Source organism: Akanthomyces muscarius, chromosome 2 (genome assembly GCF_028009165.1).
Source record: "Akanthomyces muscarius strain Ve6 chromosome 2, whole genome shotgun sequence".
NCBI lineage: Eukaryota > Fungi > Ascomycota > Sordariomycetes > Hypocreales > Cordycipitaceae > Akanthomyces > Akanthomyces muscarius.
The window spans coordinates 3,425,148-3,451,971 of record NC_079242.1 but is presented as its reverse complement, the minus strand read 5'-3'; the positions used below and the strand labels follow the sequence as shown (position 1 = coordinate 3,451,971).

Below are 26,824 nucleotides of genomic sequence, written 5' to 3'. Positions count from 1 at the left end.
TTTGTATCTTTCTCTTGGAGAGGACGGAGGGCAAATCAGCAGTTGATGTAATCTTGCGTCTACTGTGTGTGTAGAAACGTCGGGGGACGACGTAAAAGGACAACACCGGTCCCAGACAGCTCACATCCAAATATATGTCCGCTGCACTGGATTATCGCCGCCGATTTACTAGCACGACTCGAATCTACCCCCGGCGGCCGACCTCGCCTGCGTCGAATATTCAACAACACGATGACGACCAGCCACCGCCCAACATCAGAGCTACAGAATGGCATGCGATCAGCCGCACCAATTATTTGTAGAAGGGCCGCAGCTGTACTAGGCACTGTGTGAACATAAATGGCACCGGCACCGCTGGACTCCAGTGACTCCGAGTCACGGAAGGGTGTTGTCAGCATTGGGACATTATCCTGTTTGAAGTTTCTATTCTCTGCCATTGGTCACTTGGAAGCAAGACGAAAACAGGAATTCAAAGCAGAGACTTCAGTCAGATCTTCGGAGCTAATTTTGGCCACACCGATCCGGGGGACTACCTACCGATTGTCAACAGGACAGTCGCAACAAGGAATTACGACTACGGGACGCCGCCGCAGGTCGCGAAGGGGCACTGGAGCTGCTGTTGGTGGCTTTTAGAACAGTCCGCGACTTCGTGCCACTGGGTACGCAGCCTGCTTTTTAGCGGCCTGGTAGGTTGCAGCACAAGTGGCGACTTGGAGGAAGAGGATGGGATCATTAGGAGTAGGCCGTACGTAATGAATCCGCAACGCTGAAAGCATAATTAATTATTGCCAGTGGGTAGACCGTCTGAACCGGGAATATTGGACTTGTTAGCCGAGAATTTGTTGCAGTCACAGCAGTCTCTGTCCCAAGCATGGGTCGAGATGGGTTCTGTTTCCACAATTGCCCAGATCCTTCACGGGTTGACCTCCCCGCCGACAGGCTTCCGGCCAAGCAGTGGCAGGGTATCTGAATCGGGTGCTCCAGCCGTCATTAGCATGAAATAATAGTGCGGTTAGTGCGGAGAGCTGCAGTACAGGCACAAAAGACCCTCGGACGTCAAGGCCCCCCACGTCCCCGTTGTCACCCACAAATTATTTATTAGCGGACCAGGACAACGAAGTACCAATACACTTGGTTCTGGCTTGTGCCCCGTCTGTGGCGTTGCCGCTAACTGCTGATCACCTGCTTGCCAGGGTGGTTGGCTGGGAATCACAAAATGCAACATGCAACATGTAGGTAGCTACCAACAGCCAACCCAGTTCAAATATTCACCCAAACACAGCCCCCCTCAATCCTAGATGTTGCGACAGACAACGCTTATAATGCCCATCGCCATCTTTATTTATTAAAGCCTTTCTTAAGAGCACTTATCGTGCGGCGGCGCCGACTGCGCAATCTCGGTCACAGACAATCTACCCTCATCCACAATCAGCTGCTGCTCAGCCGTGCCAACGCAGGCGCCATGGTTTTCCCACCCCAGACAACGCCGTCGGTGTTTTACGGCATCAACAAAATCAGCGGAGTCATTTTGCACTCCAACGGCGTGATTGTTCCTGTGATTACATCTCTCTTGTTGCTTGGGGCCATCCCAGCGTCCCTGATTCACTATGCTCAACAGACGGCGTGCGATTGCCACCGCCAATACCCACGAGCCAAGCTTGTAAGTTGAGCAATGAGCGTTCCTGATAAACCTCTCTAACTGTGACATGTCTGTTTCTGTAGTTATTATCCTCTATCCTTGTCGTTATTGAGCTGATTGCCCTCGGGCTTCCCGTTATTCTCGCGGTGCCGTGCGACAATGAGATTCCCGCAAGTGCTTTTCTCAGTTTCATAGCCGCCGGTGTCGTTCTGGCTGTCATTTTTGCCGAGAATAGACGCAGCATCGATGCGCCAGAATTCTTCAACAACTACTTGCTTGTGGAATTTGTGCTTGATGGTGCCAAGAGCATCTATTTTCACGACCAATGCTCTGCTAATGGTACACTTGCTGCCGTAGCTGGCGCTACTCGCTTGCTGCTGCTCGCTTTCAACCGAGGGCCGCGCACCCGACCTCCTGGCGGCAGAACTCGCCATGACCACAGTATCAATGGTTTGGACTCTGGCCGCTGGGGCTACTTGAACCTTGCATTCCTCAACCCCATGCTTATTTTCAAGCTTGACTTGCCGACGCTGATGGGGAAATCAGGAAATCTCAACCCTGAGTTGTCTCCAAAATTTCTGCATCAGAGGCTGAAGCACATCTGGCAACAATCTGATCAGCATTGCTCCAAGAGTCTTGCGCGAACTTGCCTCAGAACGTGGAGTGGTTCGCTGACTGCATCGGTCACCTTTCGATTCGCCTATACTCTCTTCGCGCTTGCGCAGCCTTTCGTGCTGTATGAAATCCTGGCTGCTCTCAATCGAAACGAAACGGATCTCCGGGAAAATGTGAAACTGTTTTGCGGCCTCGGCTTTGTACTTGGCGGAAAGGCAGCAATGAGTTCTACAGCCACGCATGCGTTGAATGGCTTGGTATGCCGAGTACGCGGAGGCTTGACGTGCCTTGTCTTGGAGAAGCATCAAAATCTGACACGATTCGATGCGAAAAGTTCGAGAGCTGAGATGCTCTTCATTTTTGATATCGAAAACATTGCAAAAGGCTTATCGCAGGTCTTGAAACTCGCATTTGTCTTCATTGATGGGTGTCTGGGTATGTACTGCCTGTCCTACCTAGTCGGTCCATCCTCCGGAATTCTGGCCCTCTCTACCTTGGCTGCCACTCGTGCTGCCTTCTTCTTTGGCCGTCAAATCGTTTCGTCTTTGGCCACCTGGAGACAGGATCTCGACAGACGCATTTGGAAGACGTCAAACATATTGAAGCAACTATCAGCTATCAAGATGATTGGACTTGGTCCTTCGATCTCTGACTTCATCGAAAAGCTACACGCTGAAGAGTTGGAAAGTTACCAAGCATTCCGAAAGGTGCAATCCGCTTTTGAATTGGTTGTCGCGTTTTCTAGTCTGATTACGCCACCCGCCGTTGTTGGAATTGCTTTACTTTGCAACACCTTTACGGCCGCACTCTCTCCAGCCATGTTCTTTTCAACCTGGAACCTCATTGCGTTGCAGTGCAACCCCATGTCTGCCTTTTCGCAGGCATATTCGGAAGCGATTGTAACGTTGGAGTCGTTTGATCGTATACAAGCCTTTTTATCTCTCGACGACAGAACAGACGATAGGGCATTGATAACCACAACTCCCACGGCTTATCCCGTGCGAGCAACGCCTGCATTTTCCAGGCGGGGAACAGCTCAAACCCCTGTGGAAGCTCTGCCACACTGTATTGAGTTTCGAAATGTGACAGTTACGCCATATGGCTCGAAATCACCTCTATATCGCAATGTCAACTTGAGCATCCGAAGGGGCCAAATAGTAGCGCTAGTTGGGCGACGCGGATCTGGCAAATCGGCCTTGCTAGAATCCATGCTCGGGGAGTCCAAGCTCACCGAGGGCTTTGTTTATTTTTCTGCAGGTGTCATGGCGTACAATAGCCAATTTGCGTGGCTAAAAAACGCCTCCGTCCGTGACAATGTCATCGGGCCCCTCTCTTTTGACAGTCAACGTTTCAAGAAAGTGATGAAGTGCTGTCTACTCGATGAAGATCTCAAGAAACTTCCCGGGTCTGACGGATACATCGTTGGCATCGGTGGCGCCAACTTGAGTGGTGGTCAACGTCAGCGGCTAGCCCTCGCGCGGGCTCTTTATCCTAATCCAGCCGTCGTCTTGCTTGACGATTTGTTTAGCTCTCTGGATCGCAGAACTGCAGCATCTATTTTATACCGATTGCTTGGAAATGATGGTCTTCTCCGAGTGTCGGGATGCACTGTCGTTTTTGCCACATCCCTTGTCGAGAGCTTCGATGTGGCCGACCAGTTTTTGACTCTCGATATCGCAGAGAACATCGTTAAATTGGAGCCAAACACTCGCCAAGCGCATATCACAAATTTCTTACTGGCACAGCACGTCAGCGCTCCTGAAGCGTTGGAGGAAAGAGAACAGGAAGCTCTTCGCCGCACATTCGATGCGCGTAATCTCCCGAGTTTCAATTTCGACCGTGACCTTGTTCCGCACACCTATCGGGAGCCCATGGCCTTCTGGTTGCTTTTCAGTTCCATCGGGAAAAGGAAGCTGCTTTTCTGGTGCAGCCTGATCCTACTTATCTGCACGCTAGAAGTGTTTTCCAGTGAGTTTTCTTAGGTCTGCTATTGCAGGGTCACTTCCTCTCTGACTGAGTGTAGAATTAAAATTGCAAGCTTGGAGCGATAAAGAACGAAACGCAAGCGGCTTTTTTCTTGGTTATTCTTGTCCATTCTTGTTTTCATGCTTTGTTGGCCTGTTCTTGTTTTGGTATGTGAATCATATTCACCTCCATCAACTTTCCTCTCTGACTAATGTGCCAGGACAACGCGAATAAAAAATACCTCCAATGCTAGCGTATATCTTCACCGGCGGCTTCTCGAGGTGACCATGGGGTTTGTAGTCGAATGTCATTGTCATTTACATTGCTAACACTCCGCAGATCAACGTCGGGCTTCATGACTGATGCTGGTAGCAGTAGTATCGCCAACAGGTGCAGTATTCCCTTCTCGGCTGGGGATGTATTATTAATTTTCCATGCAGGTTCAGCCAATCTGTGAGCCATTTCACGGGCTCGCTACCAACGTGTCTGTTGAAGATCCTCTACTGTACATTGGAATCGATGGCAATTTTCCAGAACGAGAAGCTAATGTGTATCTCCAGATGGTACCGCTCTAACTTTAAGTTGCACTATTATTCTCAAAGGCCCGACGAATCTGGCCTATGTGCTACTGGCTCTCATAGTCTGTGTTATGCGCGCCTATGTCAAAACATCTGGTGAGCTACGGCATATGAAAGCCAAGGAAATGGCGCCGCTTCACACATTTTTTCAAGAAACTGCGACTGGACTTGTGCATTCCCGAGCTCTTCGGTGGCAATCCCATCACATGGAGCATGGCTTCCGTCTCATAGACAATCAGCAAAAAGCCTTCGTTTACTCAATTTATGTTGAGGAGTGGCTCCAGGCGATGTCGTCAGTTGTTGCCTGCGTTACTGCCATGGTCATTGCTGCCTCCGCTCTTTTCGGAGGAGGTGGAGGTACAACCGCAATGGTCGGTCTGGCGCTGCACCAGGCGACACTTCTAAGCGACTTAATTTATGAAACAGCACAGTCTTGGGCCATATTTGACGACACATGGGCGGTTATCTCAGACTTTTTTCTATTTATGAAGTCTGTACCTCAAGAGCACAAGCCTCCGGAGCTTCAATTGCCTAAGGAGTGGCCAACTCTGGGCATAATTGAGTTCAAGCAAGTAACGGCTCGCTATGGGTATGCTGTCTCTCTTATCATCTCTCTTCGCTTTTTTTCTTCAGCAAATCCACCTTACAAAACTGTTACTCTCTTCTGATATTGCCCCTGCTAGGCCCGGTGAATCGGACGTTCTAAGAGATATATCTCTTACTATTGAGCCCGGCCAGAAGGTTTGCCTCTTTGGTCGGACTGGAAGGTAAGTTTGGCAACTGGGGTTGATCTACTTCGTTTCGACGCAACTAACTAAACACAGTGGGAAAACATCCTTACTTCTTGCACTTCTTGGCTTCCTAGAATATGAAGGCACAATCGAGATAGATGGAATTGATATTGCGACCATACCCCGTCAACTGCTTCGGTCGCGCATTGTTGCTCTTTCTCAGGAGCCAGTGCAGCTCGAGGGGTCCGTTCGATTCAACATCCTCTCGTACGAGAACTTGGCTTCAGCTGAGATCGACGCCGAAGAAGACCAAAACGGTACGACGACTGAATTCGATCAGGAACTCATTGATATACTTTCAGGCATGGGTGTTTGGGACGAGATTGAGGCCCAAGGGGGCATGGAAACTATCATGGCAGATGCTGGGCTTACTAGAGCCGCTCTTCAAATGATTTGCTTTGCCCGTTCCGTGGTTCGCTATCATCGATCAAATGGCGCCATTGTCTTGATAGACGAAGCAACAAATGGCATAGATGCAAAGCGCGATGCAGCAGTTCAAAGTGCAGTATGGCAGTTTTTCGAGGGATGCACTATTTTACAAGTTGCTCACATCGAAGAGAGTATTCGTGATGCGGAGCTCAGCGTCGAACTCACCAAGGGAAGGATTAGTCACATGCAAGTCAACCAGACCTTGCCTCCTGGCGTCATATCCCGAAGTCGCGAAATGTTGTCTCCCGAGAGCTTGATAGGTTCTCCTGGCCCTGCACCACCATCCCCAAGCGAGCCGGATTCATCCTTGGAAGATGATGAGTTGTCGCTTAATCGCGACGTTCCTCCCCCTGCATCCGATGTGATCTCTATCAGTAGGGTTCTCCAGCAGGCATCTGCAGGCGTGGCATCTCTTCGAGATAGTATTATGTCTCCACGGCGTGTTCTAGCGCTCGCGAATGATACGAAGCCTCCAAGCACGCTGAGACTTGATCCAGCCAGGGCGCCGACTCAGGTCGAGAGATCACTGAGTGGCGAAAGTTCTGTTCAAGGCGACGACGAATACCCTCAAACACACACCGACGGTTTTCGTAGTACGCAATTTGGCAACGCTCAACAGCCGATTCATAGCCTCCCGCAGCGGCTGAACGACTCTTTCCCGGATATCCAGTCGCCGATGCATAGCCCCATACGAGCATTTCATCTCCCTTATACAAATGTACAACAGAGAGCAACCGGGCCGGTGACAGGCAATGACCAGCTGTTCTCAAGCATCGAGCGGCCACTTCGTCACCGGCAAAACCCTTTCCTTCAGCAGGCAACGAACGCCCCACAGCAGATGTTCCTACACGGCCAGCAATCTGCCCCAGGAACACAATTGTACGGCCAGCAAGCATTTCATGGACAGCAATCACCCCACGCCCAGCGATCGTTCTACGGTCAGCAAGCAGCTCATGGTCAACAAGTAATTCAAGAGCAGCGGCCGCCCTTTGGCCGGCAGCCATTCTACGGCCAGCAAACAGTCCATGCCCAGCAAGCAGCACACAACCAGCAACCAGTTCACGACCAGCGACCATTCTACGGCCAGCAGGTAGTCCGTGACCAGCAAGCGGTTTATGCGCAACATGGAAGCCATGAGCAGGTAGTATACGGTGGGCGTGTTAATGAGTACGGCTACCCTTCAAATATGATGTATCATTCTGAGCCTCATGAAGGCGACGAGACATCACATTCAGGAAGTTATAGCACCGACTCGGAATCGACATACTTGAGGTCCAGCATTGAAACTGGTTCTTGACAGGATTGTTTCCAGTGCTATCAGGGAAGCGTGTCATCTTGGCTGACTGGTTCCTGAAGTCGAGGATTGAAGCCTCTCCGCCTTGGTTCCCATATTGTCTGCATCTAATAGTATAGTTTATTTCACGTCTTAACTAAATGCATTACCACCATTCCCCGTTCTGACCTTGGTGCCAGCGCGGACTGGTTAAGGACTTGTAGACTAGGCAACAGTCAAAGGTGCTTGCCTAAGAGAGCATAATTGCAATTCTGATCATAGCGTGCGAACGACTTTTTTACTGGACATCGCCTAGATCCTGCCATTGCGTCAGAGTTGAAATAACGTGAAGCTGTCGGAGAATGGGGAAATGATTGCCAGCGTTATGATAACCGTGAGTTTTTCGGGACCGAGACCTCGCAGTCATGATTCTTCTACTTGGTTGTATCAGCGTCGGACTGGTCTAGGAGTGGTGAAACACTCATCTGAAGTGCATGAGAAATGAATGATTTTATACAGTAGAAGATAACATGCCGAACGCCGAAGCCCTTGGGAGTAGTGTCTATAGTTTCATCCGATACGTTGATAATGTGAAGTCTTTACTTTTGCCTACCCCGCAGTTGTGACCATGCCCATGCTCGAGGTGCACGGTGCGAGATATGAAAATACAAGTCCTCCTCGTCTACTTTTGTACCAAAATCTGCAAAATGCTACCCAAGATTTCTGTGCGTCTTATAAATACAACCACATTTCGACTTTGATCGCCTCCAACTCTCCACGAAATCATGCCCCGTCTGCTACCCAACGAGGTAGATGGAACTTGACATTCTCGTACACCAAAAACGTCACCCACGTCGCCGGCATGACACGCACCACGCCCGGCACCACGCCCCGGTAGAACCCGCGCAGGCCCTCTTCGCGCCAGATCCGGGCGACGACACCCCGCGCGCCGCGGCCGAAGCGCTCGTCGGCGTGATAGTTCTGCAGGCGGCTGCGCACCACCTGGTAGGGGTACGTTGCGGCGCCAGCGATGAGCTTGGCGCAGCTTGAAATGGCGACGGTGGCCTCGGTGCTCATAGGCGACGCTTGGCTGGCGACGCCGCGACGGCGCAGCCGACGGCCGTAGTAGGCGCGCTTCAGCGGCTCGTAAACGGCAAACTGCACGGCGCCGTGCAGGACGCCAATCAGCGAGACGCCCAGCCCACGGTAGAAGCCCAGCGCGCCCTCGGTGCGCAGGATGGTGCGCGCGCCGGCCGTCATGGACGGGTACGCGCCCTGCGCACCGTGGTCCGAGGACAGCATGCGCGTCTTGAGCACCCACACGGGGTTGGTGAGCACCGAGGTCGCCGCGCCGGCGAGGGCGCTGGCGACAAAGTAGTCGCCCGCCGAGGGGCGTACCTCGTCATTGGCGGCGGTGCCGTGGCGCTGGGCGAGGAGTCGCTCGAAGCGCGACTTGAAGAAGAAAAAGGACGCCCAGCTGCTGGCGTTGCCGACGAGGTTCGGCGTCAGGCCGCGGTACAGCGAGGCAATCGGTCGCGGGTTCGCGGTGAGCGAGCGGAGGAGGCGGACGGTCGTGGGCGGTTTGGAGAGGGGATCGCTAACGCTGCGGTAGACTGGTGAGGCAGGTTGATTAGCTGGTCTGGTTCAGCGACACCGCGGGGAAGGTGCAATGGTCTTACTTTGCATGCGCGTCTTGACAATGTCCAGAGGGTGCACAACCAGTGTCGCTATGGTGCCGGCGCTGAGGCCGGCGATGGACTCGACGACTGCGGGATGGAGGCCCGCATGGCTAGAGTCGGACATATACGGCCAAGCTTGCTCTCAAGTCGTTGCAAGTATGTTGAAGAAATCCTTCGCTCAGCTCATGGTGAGCTTGAGGATACGAAATACCAGCGTGGCGATGGAGAGAAGGAGTGAAGTTATTTGTGAGATGTCGATGTAAAGATGTCGTAATAATTTTTTGGGCGGGCCGCCGCCTTTGTCGGAGCTCTCGGCCGCGGCTGGACGCGGCTTCATCCACAGAGGCACCACGCCCCTTGCTGGAGATGTGCGCGCGCAAATATATACGGGGCATACTTGATTCCGTGAGCTGCGATGGATTGACATTTACATTTGTATAAATTCATTTCGGAAACTTTGGGGAGACTCGCGGGTCTTCGAGGACAAAGTGTTTGCATTGTCCTTGGTGTAGCTTAAGCGACAGATTTCTAAAACAACCAGCTGCACTCATTGTTTTTATAATCAAAAGCAAGTATTTGTACTGATATTACGGGATGATCTTCTGCAAGATACTTCGGGGCTCCTCGACAACGAACGTGATGCAGTCCCGCTCTGGGAGGCAGGTTATGCAAGCAAAACAGTATAGAGACTGCTGGGCAGCAACAGTCTGAGTGGTATGGTTGATTTGTTTTAACATTATGATTCCATGTTGGTACAGATTTCATCAGGCCGCAATACTGCACCCGATCTTTTTTACATGGCGGATATCCCTTAGCCATTTGCGGAGACCCTAGCAGAGATATCCCAACGCCAGAAAATGCCTAGTTTCTTCGTGTCCGTCTTTTTCTCAGTTCGAGAACCCTTTCTATCATCATTGCTTTACCCCTAGCATGTAGGGGCTTTTATTTTGGTGTGAGGTGCGGGTGATATTGTGCAAAGGGATGCTGATGTTCGCATTCCAGAATGTTGATTCGCCATTTAGGAGAGGGGAGAGATGAGGCTGCTCATTGTCAGTCGAGGATCGTTCAAGAAGTTTCGGCATGTATTTATGAGCTTCGTACCGGATGAGGGAGGGCTTGGGGTCGCTGCGGGTGTAGCCTGTAATGGGTCAGTCAAGCGTTCGCCGTGCGCCGTGCGCCTTGCGAGTCGATTCGTACCAAGGTAGAGAATCAGGGGAAGGTAACCACTGGGAGAATAGTTAGCAACAAGAAATAAGTAAATCCAAGGGCAGGTAGGCGAGCGCAACGTACTAGTGAACGGCGACGCGGGAAATGTCAATGAGCTTGCCAATGCGCTCCTATTCGTCGCAGAAAAAGGGTCAGTCAGTGGGCAGCTCGCAGCGGCCAGCTCGCAGCGGCGAATTCATCGTGGCGGCAACAAACCTTAGACTCTTCGGACAGGGCAAACATCTTGGCGACTGTGAATATTATTTCGGAAAAGACGAAATGACAAAATTACTGAGGTATTGATCAGGTGATGAAATGGAGCGGCGTACAATCGCGGATGATGGAGACATTGAAATTTTGGCGCAAGAGTGACAGGCTCTACTTTTTTTTGGCCGGATCAACCCCGGCAGAACCGCTCCTATTGTCGGGAGAGCTTCAACGTCCAAAATTTCCAGACGACGGCATGCTCTCTGCAAACTCAGCTTCATTACAGCGATCCTAAGCGCAATTCACGAATACTTTAGCTTCTCTCGGCCCAGATCAAGCAATTCTCCAAACACAACCTCCCTGCGAAGAGAGACACCTCTCTCTCCCAGGCGCAAATCAAGATGGCGCAAAACAGGCACTGGTACCGTCTTTCCCACCCTCCCCAGCTCCCAAACCGTCCCCCTCTCTCCCCTTGAAGCTAACCCCTTCCACCTCTGCAGGGAGCAAGATAAAGATGCCACCATCTACATGGGCAACATTGACGAGCGCGCCACGCCCGCCATGATGTACGAGCTCATGCTGCAGATGGGCCCCATCCACAACATCCACATGCCGCGCGACCGCGTCACGCAATCCCACCAAGGGTTCGGCTTCGTCGAGTTCCGCACGCCGTCCGACGCCGAGTATGCCGCAAACGTCATGAACGGCGTCAAGCTCTACGGCAAGTCGCTCCGCGTCAACAAGGCCTCGGCCGACCGCCAGCGCGCCACCGACATTGGCGCCGAGCTCTTTGTCGGCAACCTCGACCCCATGGCGGACGAGAAGATCCTCTACGACACGTTCTCGCGCTTCGGCCCGCTGCTCTCCCTGCCCAAGGTTGCGCGCGACGACAACGGCGGCTCCAAGGGCTTCGGCTTCATCAGCTTTGGCGACTTTGAGAGCTCCGACGCCGCGATTGAGAACCTCAACAACCAGTACCTGCTCAGCAGCCAGGTCACGGTGCAGTACGCGTTCAAAAAGGACGGCAAGGGCGAGAGGCACGGTGACGACGCCGAGAGGGAGCTTGCCGCGCAGGCCAAGAAGCGCAACATTGCCCCCGAGGCCCAGCCCATGCCCGCGGCGTTCCTCAATGGCCCGCCCGCGGGAGCGGCAGGAGCGCCGCCTGTCGGTGGGCATTCGTATCCCCCGCCCGCAGCGTCCACGACGCCGCAACCACCGGCCGGGTTCGCGCCGCCGCCTGGCATGCCGCCGGGGATGCACATGGGCGGCCCCCCACCGCCTCACATGGGCGCTCCTCCGGGCTTCGCGCCGCCAGGCTTGCCGCAGCACCCGCGCGGCCCATCACCGTATAATGCGACCCCCGGCCAAGGACCACCTCCTGGTGCTGCCGGCCGCGGCGGCAGCGGCAGCATGCCTCCTCCTGGAAGCATGCCCCTACCCCCAGCGCCGTCCGGCTTGCCGGCACGTCCGCCCCAGAGCCAGGCCGGCTACACCAACCCGGCCGACTACCACCCCAACGGCGGCAGCTATCGCGGCAGTGGCTCACCCGCGCCGCCGCCACCTGGGTTTCCCGGCGCGCAGCAGCAGCAGCAGCAGCCGCCCCCCGGGTTTGGTGCGCCAGGTGGCGCGCCTACTCCTCCTCCAGGGTTCATGCCGCCGCCGGGCTTCCCGCAGCAGCAGCCTCCTCCGGGGTACCCCCGTCGATAGAGAGGAGTTTGTCATTATCCGTCGGGCTCATTACATAATACCAAATGAGAAAATCCAACGTTACGGCGTTTGAGTTTTCGGATCTACGGGCGAGAATCAATGCCCTTCATCATGCATGGGACAAACGGAAGGCGTTTCACGGCTACTTTTTTTGAAACTATAAAAGTAATATCAGGATTTGTTTTAGCCATGTAGGGATTGTAAAACAGATGTGGAATACAAAAGAGTAAACATCTTCATGGTATATATAATTTAGTCTTTGACCCATCGCCATCGTGCTGCTCAACCGTCTTCTCCATTCTTGTAATTCCACAACAGTAACACCTTGAAACGCCATACATGAATCTTTCTACCCCATCCTCCACAGCAAATCAAAAAGACAAGCATTTACGTTGTACATATATGCCAAAGGTTATCTGGGGCCGCGTCGTCTTCTCTTACTCAACTCCTTTTAAATGCATCTTTGGCTTCCATCGTCGCCTTTTCCCACTCCTGTCTCGATTCGTCCCTCTGGCCCTGCACGTCGTACGAGTGCGCCAGCATGCCGTCAGCGACACTCTGCCAGAGGACGTTTCCGCTTCGCTGGGCCTGCTTGGCCGCGGCGCGCGCGCTCTTCAGTGCCTGGTCCCCTATGACGTTTTCAAAGAAGCGGCTGCGCATGATGCAGAGTGTCACGGCGGCGCCGACAATGTTGTTTGTGACCTTGGAGCCACCCATGGCTGCTTGGATGTGCTGCTTCTGCTGGTTCAGCTGCTGGGGCGGATCGGTCACCAGAGTGGCCATGACATTGTGCCACGCCGTGCGTAAGTCAATGTTCCAATGATTATTGCAGAGGGGCTGCAGCTGCTCAATGAGATCAACCGTGTCCTGGTCGTTGCGGCAAGAGTCGTGCTGCATGATCCAAAGCCTGTTGAGTCCGGCTAGCATCGCAACTTCCTGCTCGCCAACTTTGAGGCCGTGGCTTTTGCTGAGAGGCTCGGTAAAGTTCTCGCTTTGAAACATGTTCAGGGCACTTTGTAGCTCGCCCAGGCCTTGGTGATAGACACCGGATAGATAGAGCCCCAGCAGCTTCAATGTCGGTTGTGACTCATCCGACAGTAAACCTTCGAGCCTGTCCATATAAACCTTGACTGTAACCCATCGACAGTGAGTGGCTTCCAGTAGTCCAAGCATGACGGCTATGTATGCCTGGCCTTCCGTCCGCCACTGACGTTGCTTGATCGCCGTGTGCAGTGACACCGGTGGCCCGTACGGGATGCCCAGTGTAGATTCGTCCCACGTCTCTAAAATCTTGGAGCCTTCGCGCCAAAAGTCTGCAGATTTGGATGACGGCTTGTGCAGCGAAGAAAGGCCGCTGAACATGAATCTGCAACATTATTAGTACAGGGCATGCAAGAATCATCAAACGCTACTTACATCAGAGATCGCAGCTCTATTTTAGTCATGAACGTGATCACCAAGTTGTCTGATTCCGCGGTTCCATCGCCAGGGTCAACAATGGAAGCCGTATCCTGACCAACTATGTTAGAGCTGGCGGCTTGCTTCTTTATCGGCACCATGAAATCGGCCTGAACATTTTTCCAGTCTTCGCAGTCGTCAACTTTCCTCTGCAGGTCTCGCAGCTTGGCTGATGTCGCATCCGGGTTCTGATGGTGTAAACTGGCGGCAAAATCCAAGAGAAGCACCAAAATATCCAGTTGCGTGATACGGACCGCAGGGTCGAATTGGAATTTGGCAGCCTGCGCAATGCAGCCTTGCACTTTTTCGATGCTGCCTTCCTTGGCGGTTTTGAGCAGCGCCAGGCCCTCAAGGACAGAGGCAAAAATGCTGAGCGCCTTGTCGCCGCGAGTGGAAGCCACAGTCTGAATGGCTCGAATGTTTTCTAGAGCAGAGGTATCGGAAGCATTGCCCATTTCCATGTAAAAGGTGGCCTTGAGCAGACGAAATGCGTAGTACCATGGCACATGCTTGAAGGCCTCACAGTTGGAAATATGGCCATCAACAGCTTTGAGTGCGGCTTTGTGGTTTCTTTGGAAGAGGAGCTTCAACATGGAGTATTGCATGCAGTATTTCAAGTCCATCATGCGGTGCTTGTCACACAGCGCAATGCCCTTGGTCAGAGCAGTCTCCGCCTCCATGATGTTCTCCGTCTCTTCATGTAACACGGTGGCATAGCGCAGGCGGACCCGGGCCTCTTCCCGTGGTGCTAGGTGTGTGCTCTGCAGCATGCCCTCGAAGCAAGAAAGGCCCGTGGATATCAATCTTTGATATTCAGTCACATCTTCGGGTTCCAGACACATGGCGACGTCGTGCGCCTGGGATCGCGCCTTGCTAATGCACTCCTCCGCCACCGCTGCCATGATGGGGCCTGTGTTCACTGGTCGTTGCTTGTGCTGGAGCGCAGGCGAGCGCTTGGTGATGCTGGGCGAGCGGGCTACCGTTGGTGACTTTGGTGGCGGAGGTTTCGGGCTTGCTTTGAGCCATGGCTTCGGCGGCTCTACCTTAGTCTCCTTACGCGGCTTCGGTTTTGGCGGTTCAGGCTTCGCTTCGGGTTTCGCTTCGGGCTTGGGCTCTTCCTTTGGCTTTAGTAAAGGCTCTGTTTTGAGCTCTAACTTTGGCTCTAGCTTTGGCTCTAGCTTCGGCGACGGCACGTTTGGCATGGGCGTATCCTTCTCTTCGGGTTCTAGTTCCTTTTTCGTGGGGAGAGGGTCCAGCAGCGATTTTGAGAAGCCAAGAGTCAAATCTCGCGGGTCGATACTCTGAAATTCCATCGCCGGCATAGGGGGCGGAGGCGGAAGGCTTTGGATATCCTGGAGGTTAACAAAGTGGTACTGTTCGCTCTGCAGCTGCTGTTGAATCTGTAACTCGTCCTGGGCGGAATCTTGAGTAACGCTGGCTATGGCATCGATATTGCTCGGCTCGTCCGGTATGGGTTCTGGCTCCGGCTCAGACTCGGGCTCAGGCTCTGGCTCGGGTTCGGGTTCGGGCTCAGGTTCCGGAGGCATATACAATTGCTGTTGCTGTACATGCAGCTGGTGCTGTGGTTGCGTTTGCTGCGGCAGTTGCGGTTGCACTTGCGGTTGTGGGGTCGTCGGCGTTTGCGGTGTCAAGGACTGGCGCTGCTTGTGCAGGTGCTGCTGGCTTATTATGTGCGGCGACTGTTGCAGCTGCGGTGAGTGGCCCATTTGCGGCGACTGCATATGCGGCGAGTGCAGATGTTGGTGGTATGCCTGCTGAGGCTGCGGTTGGTGGTAGTGCTGCTGTTGGTACTGCTGCATCTGCGCCTGGCCGTGCGCTGGCTGGGCCAAATGATGAGCTTGGGGGGTCGGAGGCGCTTGCCGCGGCGTCAGCTGTCGGGATTGCGGCGACGGCTGTGGGATAGGCGACTGGGAGATGCGTCGCTGGTACTCCTGGATGTGTTGCGCCGGTATCGAGGGCTGTCGTGGGCGGGGCGAGGGTCGAGATTGGTTGTGTATTTGGGGGGAGGCGATGGAGCTGTTGTAGAGTTGAGGGGATGATTGCTGCGAATGCTGCATCTGCTGCAGTTGCTGGAGGTGTTGCTGTTGCGAGTGCTGCTGCTGCATCACCGTGGCCTGCATCTGGGACGGCGTCATAGCGTGCTGAACAGACGGCGATTGGGATTGCCGCCAGACATCGTTTGAATGCGCAAATTGCCGAGCATCAGGCTGCTGCTGCGCCTGTGGATGTTGTTGATGTTGCTGGAGATGCTGCGGGAAGCCTTGCTGGAAGCCGCCGTGGTACATGCCGTTGGCGCCCATTGAGCCGCCTCCACCGGCACCAAACTGCTGTTGCTGCGGTTGATGTTGCTGCTGCTGCTGGTGCTGCTGCTGGTGCTGCTGCTGGTGCTGCTGCTGGTGCTGCTGCTGGTAGTGCTGTCGTTGCTGGAACTGATGATTGCTCTGCTGGGTTTGATGCTGCTGTCCGTATTGCCCCTGCGGCGGCTGGTAGAACTGAGCCTGGCCCATGCCGGTCGCGTACGAGCCGTTCGGCTGCTGGTGCGATGTGTTTTGCTGAGCAAACTGGTGCTGCTGCTGCACCTGATGCTGCTGGTCATGGTACTGCTGTTGCTGCTGCTGTTGATACGCATAACCAACCTGCTGGCCGGCCGCGCTGCCACCTCCGCCGGCATACATGTCCCCTTGACCAGGATAGCCCTGGCCGGGCGGGAGCGCGCCTTGGTATGTCATGATGACCGCAACATGGGCTGCCAAAGGGCCAATCCGTCGGGGCGACTGTGCTGGGATGTTGCGCTCTCACTCTCTCTCGTCGCTTTAAGCCTCTGGCTGCATCGCTATCGATCGCGACCGAGGAGGGACGGCGACGGCGACGACGCTCGGGGAAGGCGGCGCCAAGGGGGTCCGTGGGGGTTTTTTCGCGTCGCTGATCGCGGCCAGCGAAAAATAAATCGAGCCCGCTGGCTGGGTTTTGATTCGCTGTCGCGCCGCACCCCTTTTTGTCGATGATCGAGTGTCGTTGGATTTAATGATGGGGATTTGGCGAAGCAAAAAGACTGGTAACTACGGGTTGGAGTCGACTGGGTATGTCGGTAGGCAGGTAGGAATGGGTGGCGCTCGTCTTTGGCACCTTGGGTGCTGCTGCAGTAAATTAAAAGGGACGTGGGTGGCCGCGTCGCGAATTTGGACGCCACGGCGAATAAATGATGTTATCGCTAGCACGCCTGCTGGTTCGTCTACCGATGGAAATCACGGCATGAACTTCTTTCTGAATTTCAACCACTGGTAACAGATTCTGCCTTTGTACCGCGCCCAGTCTATGCAAATGGTTTGAGCGCCCGCGTGACACGCCATCGAAGCCGCCGTGTCGCACATTCGCTGTACCTACCGTAGAGTACGCTGCTAACCACTACCAGTCGGTAGAGTCGCTCAGGCGTCGACGCCCCGAGTCAAGCATCAAGATAGAGTTTCAAGCTGCACGCCCAAGATCGCCTTGATTTCGATTTTACTCGCACCTTCGTTTCAATCTTGTCTACTTCACGCGGCTGCAAGTGTCTTTGAAAAAATAGCATTAATAAAGATGTACTTCATAACAAATCATACCCGCCCATACTCCCCAACTATAGTTACAAGATTCATCCAAAGCATTCTAAATACAAGCTTCATTCAATCATGTCTTACTCCCTTGAAATAGTCGAGTCATTCGCAAGCTTTCTCCTTCTGTATGTGCCGCAACTCCGAGATGATGCAGGTTGTGTCCAACATGGCAAGAAACGAAAGAGAGAAAAAAAAAATGAAAAAAAATGAAAACAGACTTGTCAGCCCGTGGACTGTTCTCAGCCAACACAGTGCCATTCAGCAAATACGCACCAACGAGCCGTCCGGTCGGCCAGGACAAGACCTCTCCAAATACCCGTCTCAGAGCACTTGATGATCGTTTCCCACGTACCGCCGTCGCACATCTCGTCGTCGTCGCGCCCAGTAACCGTGATACCCTTGCGATCCTCTTTCCTCATAAGACGAAGAATCTTGCCGCCGGGCGTTTGAATAGCCAACTTGGCTGGCTTCTGGCCCGCCACGGTTCCGCTTGCCGAGCTGGGGTTAGAGCCATTGACGCTCGAAGCCGTCATGCTCATAGCTGAGCTGGGACGCGCAAAAGGGTTTGGGCTGGTCCGGCCAGGGTTCGAAGATGGCGTCAGGCTCGACTGCATTCCACCAGCTGACAGGCACGGATGCTGGCGAATCGCAAAGACAAACGTGTTGTTTAGCGCTAGCCGCTGACACTGCGGCTGCACAATATAAATGTCGTTGCGCTGTGCGTGAGGCGTTGGGTGTCGTGTCACAAACTGGTAAGGAGGGTTCTCTCCGGTGTGGATGATTGGCAGCGCTAAGGCCAACGGGTGTGGCACGTCCTTGATGCTGTGCATCAATCCTCTTGTGCCCGCGTATACTTTGAGCACTCCCTGGCCCTCGTCACCAGGCAGCAATGCCTTGACTGTGTATCTCTTGACACCACCATACCACTCTGCTTGCGCCAGCGCTTTTGTCTTGATTACCTCGCCGCTCTCAAACACATCCCCATCAAAGTCCTGAGAGTAGGCGCGAGTCTCGACTTCGGCTACAATCTCAATGTCTGCTGGAACGTTCATCTTCAGGTGAACCATTTCCAAGTCCTCGATGCGTGTTGACGAAGTATTGTAGTCTACCATTTCGACTCCATCCTTGAAGAAGGTAGGGCAGACACAAGGTAGATTGAGAAGGATTTCATGTGCTACCGGGGGCACAATGTGCTGCTGCTCGTGGTGTTCTGGCACATGCGTCCAGCAGAGCTCTGACGGTCTGGTGAGAAACCACCAAGGCTCTGCGGCGTTGCTGTTCAGGGTCGAGTATCGGCTTCGCTTCGGGTTCGATGGGCTGGCGAGGCAGCAGTCCATCATGCGCCACTCACCATCCACAAGCACTGCGTTCCACCAGTGATTGGGTCGTGGTATCATACTGCCGTCCATTAACTCACCAGGGGCCTTGAGGTATCCTCGTACCACTTCGCACGTAATGCCAACAGCCAGGCACATCTCCATGACAAGAACTGCGTACTCTTCCGCACAGCCACGTTTCGATTGTATGACTTCACGTGTGTTGATCTCGCCTTCGAAGTCTTCTTCCCAGACGATCTTCTCGCTGACCCATGTGAAGATGGCTCGTAAACGCTGTACATCGCTGCGATAAGGTCTGCAAACGTAGGTGGTTGCTAGAGATATTGCTGTCGTCATCGGAGAACCTTCGTTGGTGAATCGGGAATTCTTGTCGACTTGTGTAAGATTAATAGATTGATAATTGAGCGAATCCAAAACAGGATTCCCATCCGCTGCCTCGTCACCCTCAACGCTTTCATAAAGCTCGTCGACTGGGTTCAAAGCCGGGTGATCTTGAATTTGGCAGCGGTCTCGTCGCTCTGCTCTCTCAATCTTACTTAGTGAATTCGATCTGTTAATGTCGCGGCGCACTTGGACCCAATCAATCTGGCCCGACGGCGTTTCCCGTAAAGTGTCCAGATTCGAACGCATGCCCGTCATGCGGGTAGACTCCGTTGCTCCACCACCATAAGAGCGGTTAAATGGTGACGAATTGCCTGGTTCGTACCCTGATCCACCGGCGACACTTCCGCGATTGTTCGCGACACCTGTTTTGGCGGATTCGAAAATCTTTTTGAAAATATTGCGCTTGGGAGCTTTAGGTTGCACGAGTCCACCCAATCCTGCAGCTGGATCCTCGTATACGGCTTGTGACATTGGTCTTGCTGCGCCGCTAGCATTAGTAGCATGGCTGCTGTGATAGGAAACACCTGTAAATGGCGAGTCTGGTCGTTCAAGATCGGCAGCGTCCCGCATACCCATGGCGCTCTGGGCTCGGTGATGTTGGCTTCTAGCCATGCTCCCCGCGCTTGTTGAGCTGAAGCCACTTGCCGATGCACCACTCCACAGTGTTCTACCACTACTTTGTGTCGCATAGCTGGTGTTGCTTTGGTTGCCGGAGGACGAATTCGTCGCATTTGTCTTTGTTGTATATGTGCGCGCGATGGTTTCCTTCGCTCTCATGTCATACGCCGATTTCCGCAGATTCAATGCTCTTTCAGGCACGGCACGGTCTCCAGCTGAAGAGCTGGGTCGCGTATAATGCTGGTTCTTTGGAGGTGGTAGAGGCGGCCCATTGGTTTCTACCACAGACATGCTGGCGCTATGTTGGTGCATCTTCTGGAAACGTTTCTCCATTCTTTCGACATAGTTGCTTAGCTGCGGCAGCTCTTGTGTCTGTTCGGGTCGGCTCCGCTTGTAACCATCGACTTGAGAAGATTCACCACTCCAAGTCTCGTAGCCTTCATCGGATTGAGCGATACCCATAGAGGTTCGGGGTCTGCCAATCTCAGGTTCGTATGCCCGTGGTGCGCGAGTCTCCAGGCCAAAAGACTCGGGCGCCCAAGGATCAAGTTCGGGTTCCGGAGATTCCCCTGCCCGGCTTCCGAGGCCTTCTAGCTCATCAAGTTGTTCCATTACACCATCCATTGCTTCACGGAGTGGTGAGGGTGTCATGCCATTGCTGCCGCCAGGTGAATGCTCCATGTATGAGCCAGCTCTTCGGGGAGTATTGTACTGGTCACCATGGCCACCATGGCCACGATCGTCATAAGACACGTTTGATACGTGTCTTTGAAAGTTATCCGGCTCATTATATGAGATTTGTGATCCATGACGAGCCAGTTGAGTGGGATGCGGTTGATAGGAAGCCACCGAGCCGTGTCTAGACATGGCAAGCGGGGCCTCGACGTCGATTGAGCCAGCTCGGACGACGTGCTTATGTGGTGGAGGTGGTGGGGGTGGTGACTGCTGTCGAGTGTGACCGTTCGTCATGGGCGGTTCTTGTCGGCGGAATGACGGAGCAGGAGATACAGCTCTGGGGTCGTAAGGTCTTATGCGAGGCGGTGATGGAGTATGATGCGGTGCCGTTATAGCGCCACTCTTCGCTCTGGCGACAGCGGCCGAAGAAGCTGCAGACTTTACAGGTGTCGCTGGTTTTGTGGTGGGTTCCTCTCGAAATGTGATGGGCGTCTTTGCGCTGGTGTAATGCGGAGCCTTGGCGTATGCCTCAAACGGGCGTCGGAAAGGTTTCGATCTCGATGGACTCGGCGCGATGCTGGGTGGTACAGGGCTGACGGAGCGATTTGCAGATGGTCGGAACTCTTCTGGCAGAACTCTGACAAAGTTGGAGGGAAAGGAGCCGACCGTTCGACGGTCGCGATACAGTCGTCCAACCCACCACGAGCCATCTCCGGCATTGAGACATTCGATTAAATCTCCTTCAATGAACCCAAGATCACGTTTTCCCTATATGACTGTCAGCATTCAAACGAGCAAGATTTTTCAAACAGAACAGACCTCTCCGCCCCATGAATAAACAGCTCTGCACCAGCAGGGGAACTGCGTGGGCAGCGGCAGTGGTGCTGGCACCATGGCGCTGATAGTGTGAAATGTTGTTGTATGAATATTCGTTAATGATCTCAGATTGAAGAATCGATCGAGGTCAAGCAAGCGGTCGCACACGCTGCTGTATCACGGTTCGTTTGTAGCAATAGCGGCTCGGGTATCGGGCAGCTGTCGATGCGCGTTTGTTTAGGTAGGTACGAGGTGGGCGTGCACAGTACGTACAGAGTCTCAACCGGTCATGTTGATTGACGGACTCTTCGCAGCACGGATGACGACAAAAAAAGATCAAAGAATTGGTCGGAGCAGGAATGAATGGTCTGGTAAGGAGAAGCTCATTTACGCCGGGATCCAGGTCGTCAGGCCAGGGTGATTGGCTGGCGTGACGAACCAACGGCGTCAATCAGGCGTTGGCAATTGATTCAGAGTGCCAAACAACAGAGGGGCAACGAGCCGTGTTGCCAGGGCGACGCAGGCCTTGATCGCTGGGCAGCGCCTGGCGATGAGGTCGATCCACTATGAGACCGCTAGAGGGCCCCGAAGCAGCGCCAGGAACGGCGCTGCAGCACCGCGCTGCGCCCTGTGGCGGGCCCCAAAACGCCGCTAAAACTGCCCCGGGCCAATGGCGGAAACCACCCATTTCAGTTAAGGTACCTACTTACCTATTCTTAGCGCACACCTGCTGCAAGCCTGCTGGGGTGCCTGTACTAAAATGATCAAGGCCGTCGTCGCCCAGCTGCAGCCCGTGGCGACCAGACTGGCCGCATACCACTGCATACCAGAGCTGCTGTCACCTTATGTTCCCCAGAGACTCGATGGATGCGCCGACCCAAAAAGGCATGCGTAGTACCTTTTTCGACGTAGAATGTAAACTCGCTTTTCAACACCACAGTTTCCATCTCGCGATATCAGAAAAGAAGAGAAAGTTACCCTCACTCTGTCCTGGTCGTCTCCCTCCAAATTTGAACCCCGCTGACGGACGTCACAGCTGTCCCAAAGCGGAAAATTGTAAACAAAGGCCCAAGCTTCACCTTTGCACTCTGTCCCGGACAACCATCATTTGCGCATCTGCCATCTGGGTCGGCCAAAATAGCCATTATTACAGCACCCTGCCCAAGGGCGGAGAACGGTGCCTCTTTCCTTTCCCTCCATCGAACACCATTCTATCAGTTTATCAACTCGACGGTTGCTGCGCGCGCATTGATATCCGGCCGCTTTCCTCTCAATTTTTGCCGCCAACCTCAATAGCCGTCGAGCGCCTCACTACCACCGTTGCCGTCTGTGACACCGGAGCAGATTGAGCAAGGGCGAGCGTTGCACAGACGTCCTGGCAAAAATGGCCGACGAAGGACTTGCAGACCATTACCAGGTGTTGGAGGAGCTGGGTCGTAAGTTTGGTCAGGGCAGTACGGCATCCTTCGCACGCTAACAACCCTTTTAGGAGGAAGCTTTGGTGTCGTCTACAAAGGCATCGAAAAGGCGACGGGCGAAACTGTTGCCATCAAGCATGTAAGTCAGCCTGCCACAAAAGTCACCGAACTTCCCACCATATTAATCTCACTTTGCTTTAGATTGATCTCGAGTCCAACGACGACGATATTCAAGATATTCAGGCCGAAATTGCTGTGCTCAGCACATGCGCCAGTCCATACGTTACGCAATACAAAGGTTGCTTTCTGCGAGGGCACAAGCTATGGATTGTCATGGAGTACCTTGGCGGCGGATCTTGCTTGGATCTGGTAAGCTAGCCTAGCGAACCGTAGCATCTTACTGGACTAACAATGTGATGCAGCTCAAACCCGCCAACTTTAGCGAAACACATATTGCCATCATCTGCCGGGAACTGCTGCTGGGCATTCAGTACCTGCACGACGAAGGAAAGATTCATAGAGATATCAAGGCTGCCAATGTCCTTCTCTCGGAGAGTGGCAAGGTCAAGCTGGCCGACTTTGGCGTTGCTGCGCAACTTACCAATATCAAGTCACAGCGCAACACTTTTGTCGGTACGCCATTCTGGATGGCGCCGGAGGTCATTCAACAAGACGGTTACAGCTTCAAAGCCGACATTTGGTCGCTTGGCATCACCGCAATGGAGATGGCCAACGGCGAACCGCCGCTGTGTCATATTCATCCCATGAAGGTCCTCTTCCATATCCCGAAGAACTCGCCTCCAAAGCTAGAAGGCAACTTCAGCAGAGATTTCAAGGACTTTGTCGCCCAGTGCCTGACCAAAGACTACGACCGCCGACCGACCGCCCGCGAGCTTCTCCGTCACCGCTTCATCAGAGCTGCCGGCAAGATTGAGGCCCTCCAAGAACTAGTTGCCGGGCGCCAGATGTGGGACGCCAACCAAAACCGCCAAAAGCACCCGATATATTACCAGGAGACCTTGAGAACAATGTCGCCCAAGTGCGGAGACCAGGAGTGGACCTTTGACACAGTCAAGTCTATTGCCATTGTCCCCCCCAAGAGACAAACGATCAGGGTCAGACGGACTTCTGCCATGCTCGGCGCAGAGGAGGGTCTTCGCAAGATGGACCTCAACGACGGACCACTCGGACCTTCTTCACCCGCGAGTGGTACTGTGCGTAAGGCGACTGCTCGACGAGCCCCATCACTGGCACAAGTCTCGACGATGCACTCTATCGGCTCTGTCAAGGGTAACCTGCCTCCCAAGAAGCCTCTCCAGCCTGACATGTCGTTTGGAAACTCTGGATCGACCATGAGACTCTTCTGTCGTGTTCCGTCAGACAGCTCCACGGGCGGTCAGCTTGGCCGTCCTGCTTCGCCCGACGATGTGTTTTGCGATGAGAACCAGCCACTTTCGGCAGCTGCTCCTGTTGTACCGTTCGGTAAGGAAGCCGTCATTGGTCGCCGACTATATACCAAGGCCATTGAACCAACTATGTCTGAGCTCCACGCGCAAACATCTGCTATGCAGAAGCGCGAGGCTCTAGGCAAGGTTTCCGATGCCCTCGCCGCACTCGACGCCATCGATCCCGAAGGTGCCTACCACCTCATGGCCAACCTCATCACATCCATGGCTAAGGATAACAAGCTTGACGCCGCGTTTCTGCGCCAAACCAACGTCAAGGTGATGCCCGACGATGGTACCCCCCAAGGCACTGTTGTGATTAAGAGTAGCACACCAGCCAGCGACGGCACCATCAACTCCGTCTGCAGTCCCACCAAGCTTATTCTCAGCTCCAACAACCCGCATCTCAAGAGCCACCGACGCCGCCAGGCCGACTCTCCCACTCCTTCCAAGCTCAACGAAAAGAGTTTTGAGGGAGAGAGGTCGATAGTCGACGAAAAGTACCCTGGCGGCGAGGCGCGCCCGGGCATGGAGCACTGCAAGCAGTTGGCTGACGTCTTGTACAATCGCTGGTCTGACGGCCTTCGTATCCGCTGGCCTCAGGTCTAAGCACGAGCCACGACTCAACGAAAACAAAAAGAACAAAAAGACCTCTGAGAAAAACTCAAAAACGGAATATCATTGTTTTGCTTCATTACCGATGTACCAACATTCCTTGGCATCCTTTTCCCTCACAAAAAAGGGAGAAGCAAAGGAGACTAGCGTTGATGTTGATTGCTTTTTACATGTCACCAAGCGTCTTGCGGAGTTATTTCTTCCTCCTCTTTTTTTCTTCTACTTCTTATTTCTTTTATTTTTTATTTTTTATTTCCTTTCTTCGTTTGAAGAATGTACGACTTGGATGTATGAGAACATGTACTCTTGGATTTTTTTTCTGCATACCGCGAGCGGGAGGAAGACTATCAGAAAATCAACAACACGGATTTGATGCAAAATGTGGATGAGGCTAGAACCGGCCAAAGGCCAAGATGATGGAAGCTATATACGAAACAAAAGGCTCTCCACCTTGGCTAGGGCGGTTATGAGCACGGAGTTTTTCAACATTTTCAACATCCATCTCGTCTTGAACCTTGCTTTTCTGGAGAGAATCTGCCCGGCTCTGCTGGAGCATTCGGCGTTTTTAAAGGAACAAATCTAGGATTTCCTTTTATTTTTATTTTTTACCCTTTAGACAGATAGCTATAGTGTACCACTAAGTGGTAAGGACTTCAATTGGTCAATTAATAAAACATGATTACCAATAATAACGGTATCCAGGATCATTTTACATTGTGACAAACGCGCCGCGAAAGAGTACATTTACATGGGTTGACTGTCTGTCCCCAATGACAGTTTGATACGCCAGTTTTTAAAGTCGTCGGACAGTATATCACCATGCCCAGTCTCCTCCACCTTGTACACTTCAATCATGGGCGACTTGGGCTGCCGCCTGATCCGCCAGACGCCTTCGTCACTGATGGTCTGGGCGAGGACTGCATAGCGTTAGTAGCTGGCTCCCGTGGTGAAAGTACGGATATAGGAGATACATACATTCTAGAAAGGCGGCCGCAAAGTTGACGCACATGTCGCCGTTCCAGGATGGGTTTGGCCGCCCGTTGACCGTCTCGGGAATCTTTTGCGTTTCGATCTCCTGCACGTTAAGCAGGATGCCGTCGCGCGAGCGGAAGCCTACGATGATCTTGGGCACGCCGAGCAGAAACGACTGGATCCAGTACTTCATGAGCTTTCGGTGAAAGTTGTCCATGTCGCTCTGGCTGCGGATCTCCGCGCTCGTCTTGAGCTCGACCCAGTTGATGGGGCTGCCCTTTTGCGCCGGCTTGGAGTCCCATATCGCGTCGACTTCTCCGCCCAGGCACAGGATGGACTTGCCGATTCCCGTGCGCACGACGGAGCAGTACTGCTCTTTGTTGTTGACCACTTCGTTTTCCCGGTTCTCGATGAAGGCTCGCTCCGTGTCGCCCCATGGCGCGGGCATCGTCGCCAACGTCTCAAACTTGTATCCCCAAAACTGCATGACTTCCAGCGGCGGGCCGTGCCTTCGGCGATTTTGACCCTCGTTTTGCCGGGAAGCCACCTTGTATGCGTTGTTTTCCTCGATGAAGATGCAGTCCTGGTAGAGGGTGGCGTTCATCTCAAAGCCGTCCTGGTTGTCAAACGGCGTCGCCATTATCTTGGTCATCATGCCTCTCCACGTGACGAAATGAGCGTCGATCTTCTTGCCCGTTTCCTTTTCATGCGACATGATGGTTGTGAGTAGGCTGTCGAGATGCTCATCTTTGGAGTCGTCGAGCTTTTGAAAGGTGTCGAAGCCTTTGGAGAGGTCAGCGCCGAGCTGAGGCGTGTAGTACCACTTTATCGAGGCGTCTCCTAGCGAGAATTCATGGTTCTCGTTGTAGGAGAAGCACGCGATTTCCTACGACGTGCGTTTAGCAACTCAATCGCGTCTGCAAGTCGTCGTCGCCGCTTACCTTGGGCCGCCGGACAGGTTGGCTGGCGCCGGCGAAGCGGCCAATTGGCTGCACCGGAAATTGCACAGACATGTTCTATAAAATGTTCTTCATGTAGGCAAGTGTCAAGCAGCAGATTCAAGCAGATGCAATATGTCTAGATAGATACAAAAGCCACTGCGTTTGGAGCATGTGTCGAGAATGGAAAGGTTCAGTGAGGCCCACAGAATGTAGGCACAGTAGGTACCTAAGGTAGGTAGGCAAGTACTGGCAGTGCAACAGCCTACCAGACAGCGGCCAGTCACTAACACTGGCGGTTTACCTGGCTCTCACTTGTAGCTACAGCCCAACCCTATACTAGAGCTGCGGAACATGTTAAGCCGCGTATCGAGTCGCATGCAATAGTTATGATTGTAAATCATTTTTGCCTTGGCCACATTCTCATTTTTTCATTTGCCAAATT

General features: G+C 53.4%; 7 protein-coding genes across 7 annotated transcripts; 3 read left to right on the top strand and 4 right to left on the bottom strand.

Annotated features, from left to right (window-relative positions):
• Positions 1 to 1,223: 1,223 nt before the first annotated feature.
• On the top strand, positions 1,224 to 7,314 carry LMH87_004272 (uncharacterized protein; the record flags this gene model as incomplete). The annotated part of the gene is made up of 10 exons (XM_056195464.1): positions 1,224 to 1,232; positions 1,283 to 1,660; positions 1,723 to 4,222; positions 4,278 to 4,386; positions 4,440 to 4,511; positions 4,559 to 4,609; positions 4,660 to 4,724; positions 4,780 to 5,386; positions 5,481 to 5,564; positions 5,622 to 7,314. 10 exons carry the CDS (start codon positions 1,224 to 1,226, stop codon positions 7,312 to 7,314), a joined length of 5,568 nt encoding a protein of 1,855 aa, XP_056049090.1.
• A 759-nt stretch (positions 7,315 to 8,073) lies between these two features.
• Positions 8,074 to 9,093, bottom strand: LMH87_004271 (uncharacterized protein; the record flags this gene model as incomplete). The annotated part of the gene is made up of 2 exons (XM_056195463.1): positions 8,074 to 8,903; positions 8,970 to 9,093. The coding sequence occupies 2 exons, from the start codon at positions 9,091 to 9,093 to the stop codon at positions 8,074 to 8,076; spliced, it is 954 nt and encodes a 317-aa protein (XP_056049089.1).
• A 1,690-nt stretch (positions 9,094 to 10,783) lies between these two features.
• Positions 10,784 to 12,089, top strand: LMH87_004270 (uncharacterized protein; the record flags this gene model as incomplete). Its single annotated transcript, XM_056195462.1, has 2 exons — positions 10,784 to 10,803; positions 10,883 to 12,089. The coding sequence occupies 2 exons, from the start codon at positions 10,784 to 10,786 to the stop codon at positions 12,087 to 12,089; spliced, it is 1,227 nt and encodes a 408-aa protein (XP_056049088.1).
• A 441-nt stretch (positions 12,090 to 12,530) lies between these two features.
• On the bottom strand, positions 12,531 to 14,449 carry LMH87_004269 (uncharacterized protein; the record flags this gene model as incomplete). The annotated part of the gene is made up of 3 exons (XM_056195461.1): positions 12,531 to 13,455; positions 13,506 to 13,600; positions 13,664 to 14,449. The coding sequence occupies 3 exons, from the start codon at positions 14,447 to 14,449 to the stop codon at positions 12,531 to 12,533; spliced, it is 1,806 nt and encodes a 601-aa protein (XP_056049087.1).
• A 2,951-nt stretch (positions 14,450 to 17,400) lies between these two features.
• LMH87_004268 (uncharacterized protein) lies at positions 17,401 to 21,069 on the bottom strand (the record flags this gene model as incomplete). Its single annotated transcript, XM_056195460.1, has 2 exons — positions 17,401 to 20,943; positions 20,995 to 21,069. The coding sequence occupies 2 exons, from the start codon at positions 21,067 to 21,069 to the stop codon at positions 17,401 to 17,403; spliced, it is 3,618 nt and encodes a 1,205-aa protein (XP_056049086.1).
• Positions 21,070 to 22,375: 1,306 nt separating this feature from the next.
• On the top strand, positions 22,376 to 24,463 carry LMH87_004267 (uncharacterized protein; the record flags this gene model as incomplete). The annotated part of the gene is made up of 4 exons (XM_056195458.1): positions 22,376 to 22,427; positions 22,481 to 22,548; positions 22,611 to 22,778; positions 22,832 to 24,463. The coding sequence occupies 4 exons, from the start codon at positions 22,376 to 22,378 to the stop codon at positions 24,461 to 24,463; spliced, it is 1,920 nt and encodes a 639-aa protein (XP_056049085.1).
• A 750-nt stretch (positions 24,464 to 25,213) lies between these two features.
• LMH87_004266 (uncharacterized protein) lies at positions 25,214 to 26,454 on the bottom strand (the record flags this gene model as incomplete). The annotated part of the gene is made up of 3 exons (XM_056195457.1): positions 25,214 to 25,386; positions 25,445 to 26,327; positions 26,383 to 26,454. 3 exons carry the CDS (start codon positions 26,452 to 26,454, stop codon positions 25,214 to 25,216), a joined length of 1,128 nt encoding a protein of 375 aa, XP_056049084.1.
• Positions 26,455 to 26,824: the final 370 nt, after the last annotated feature.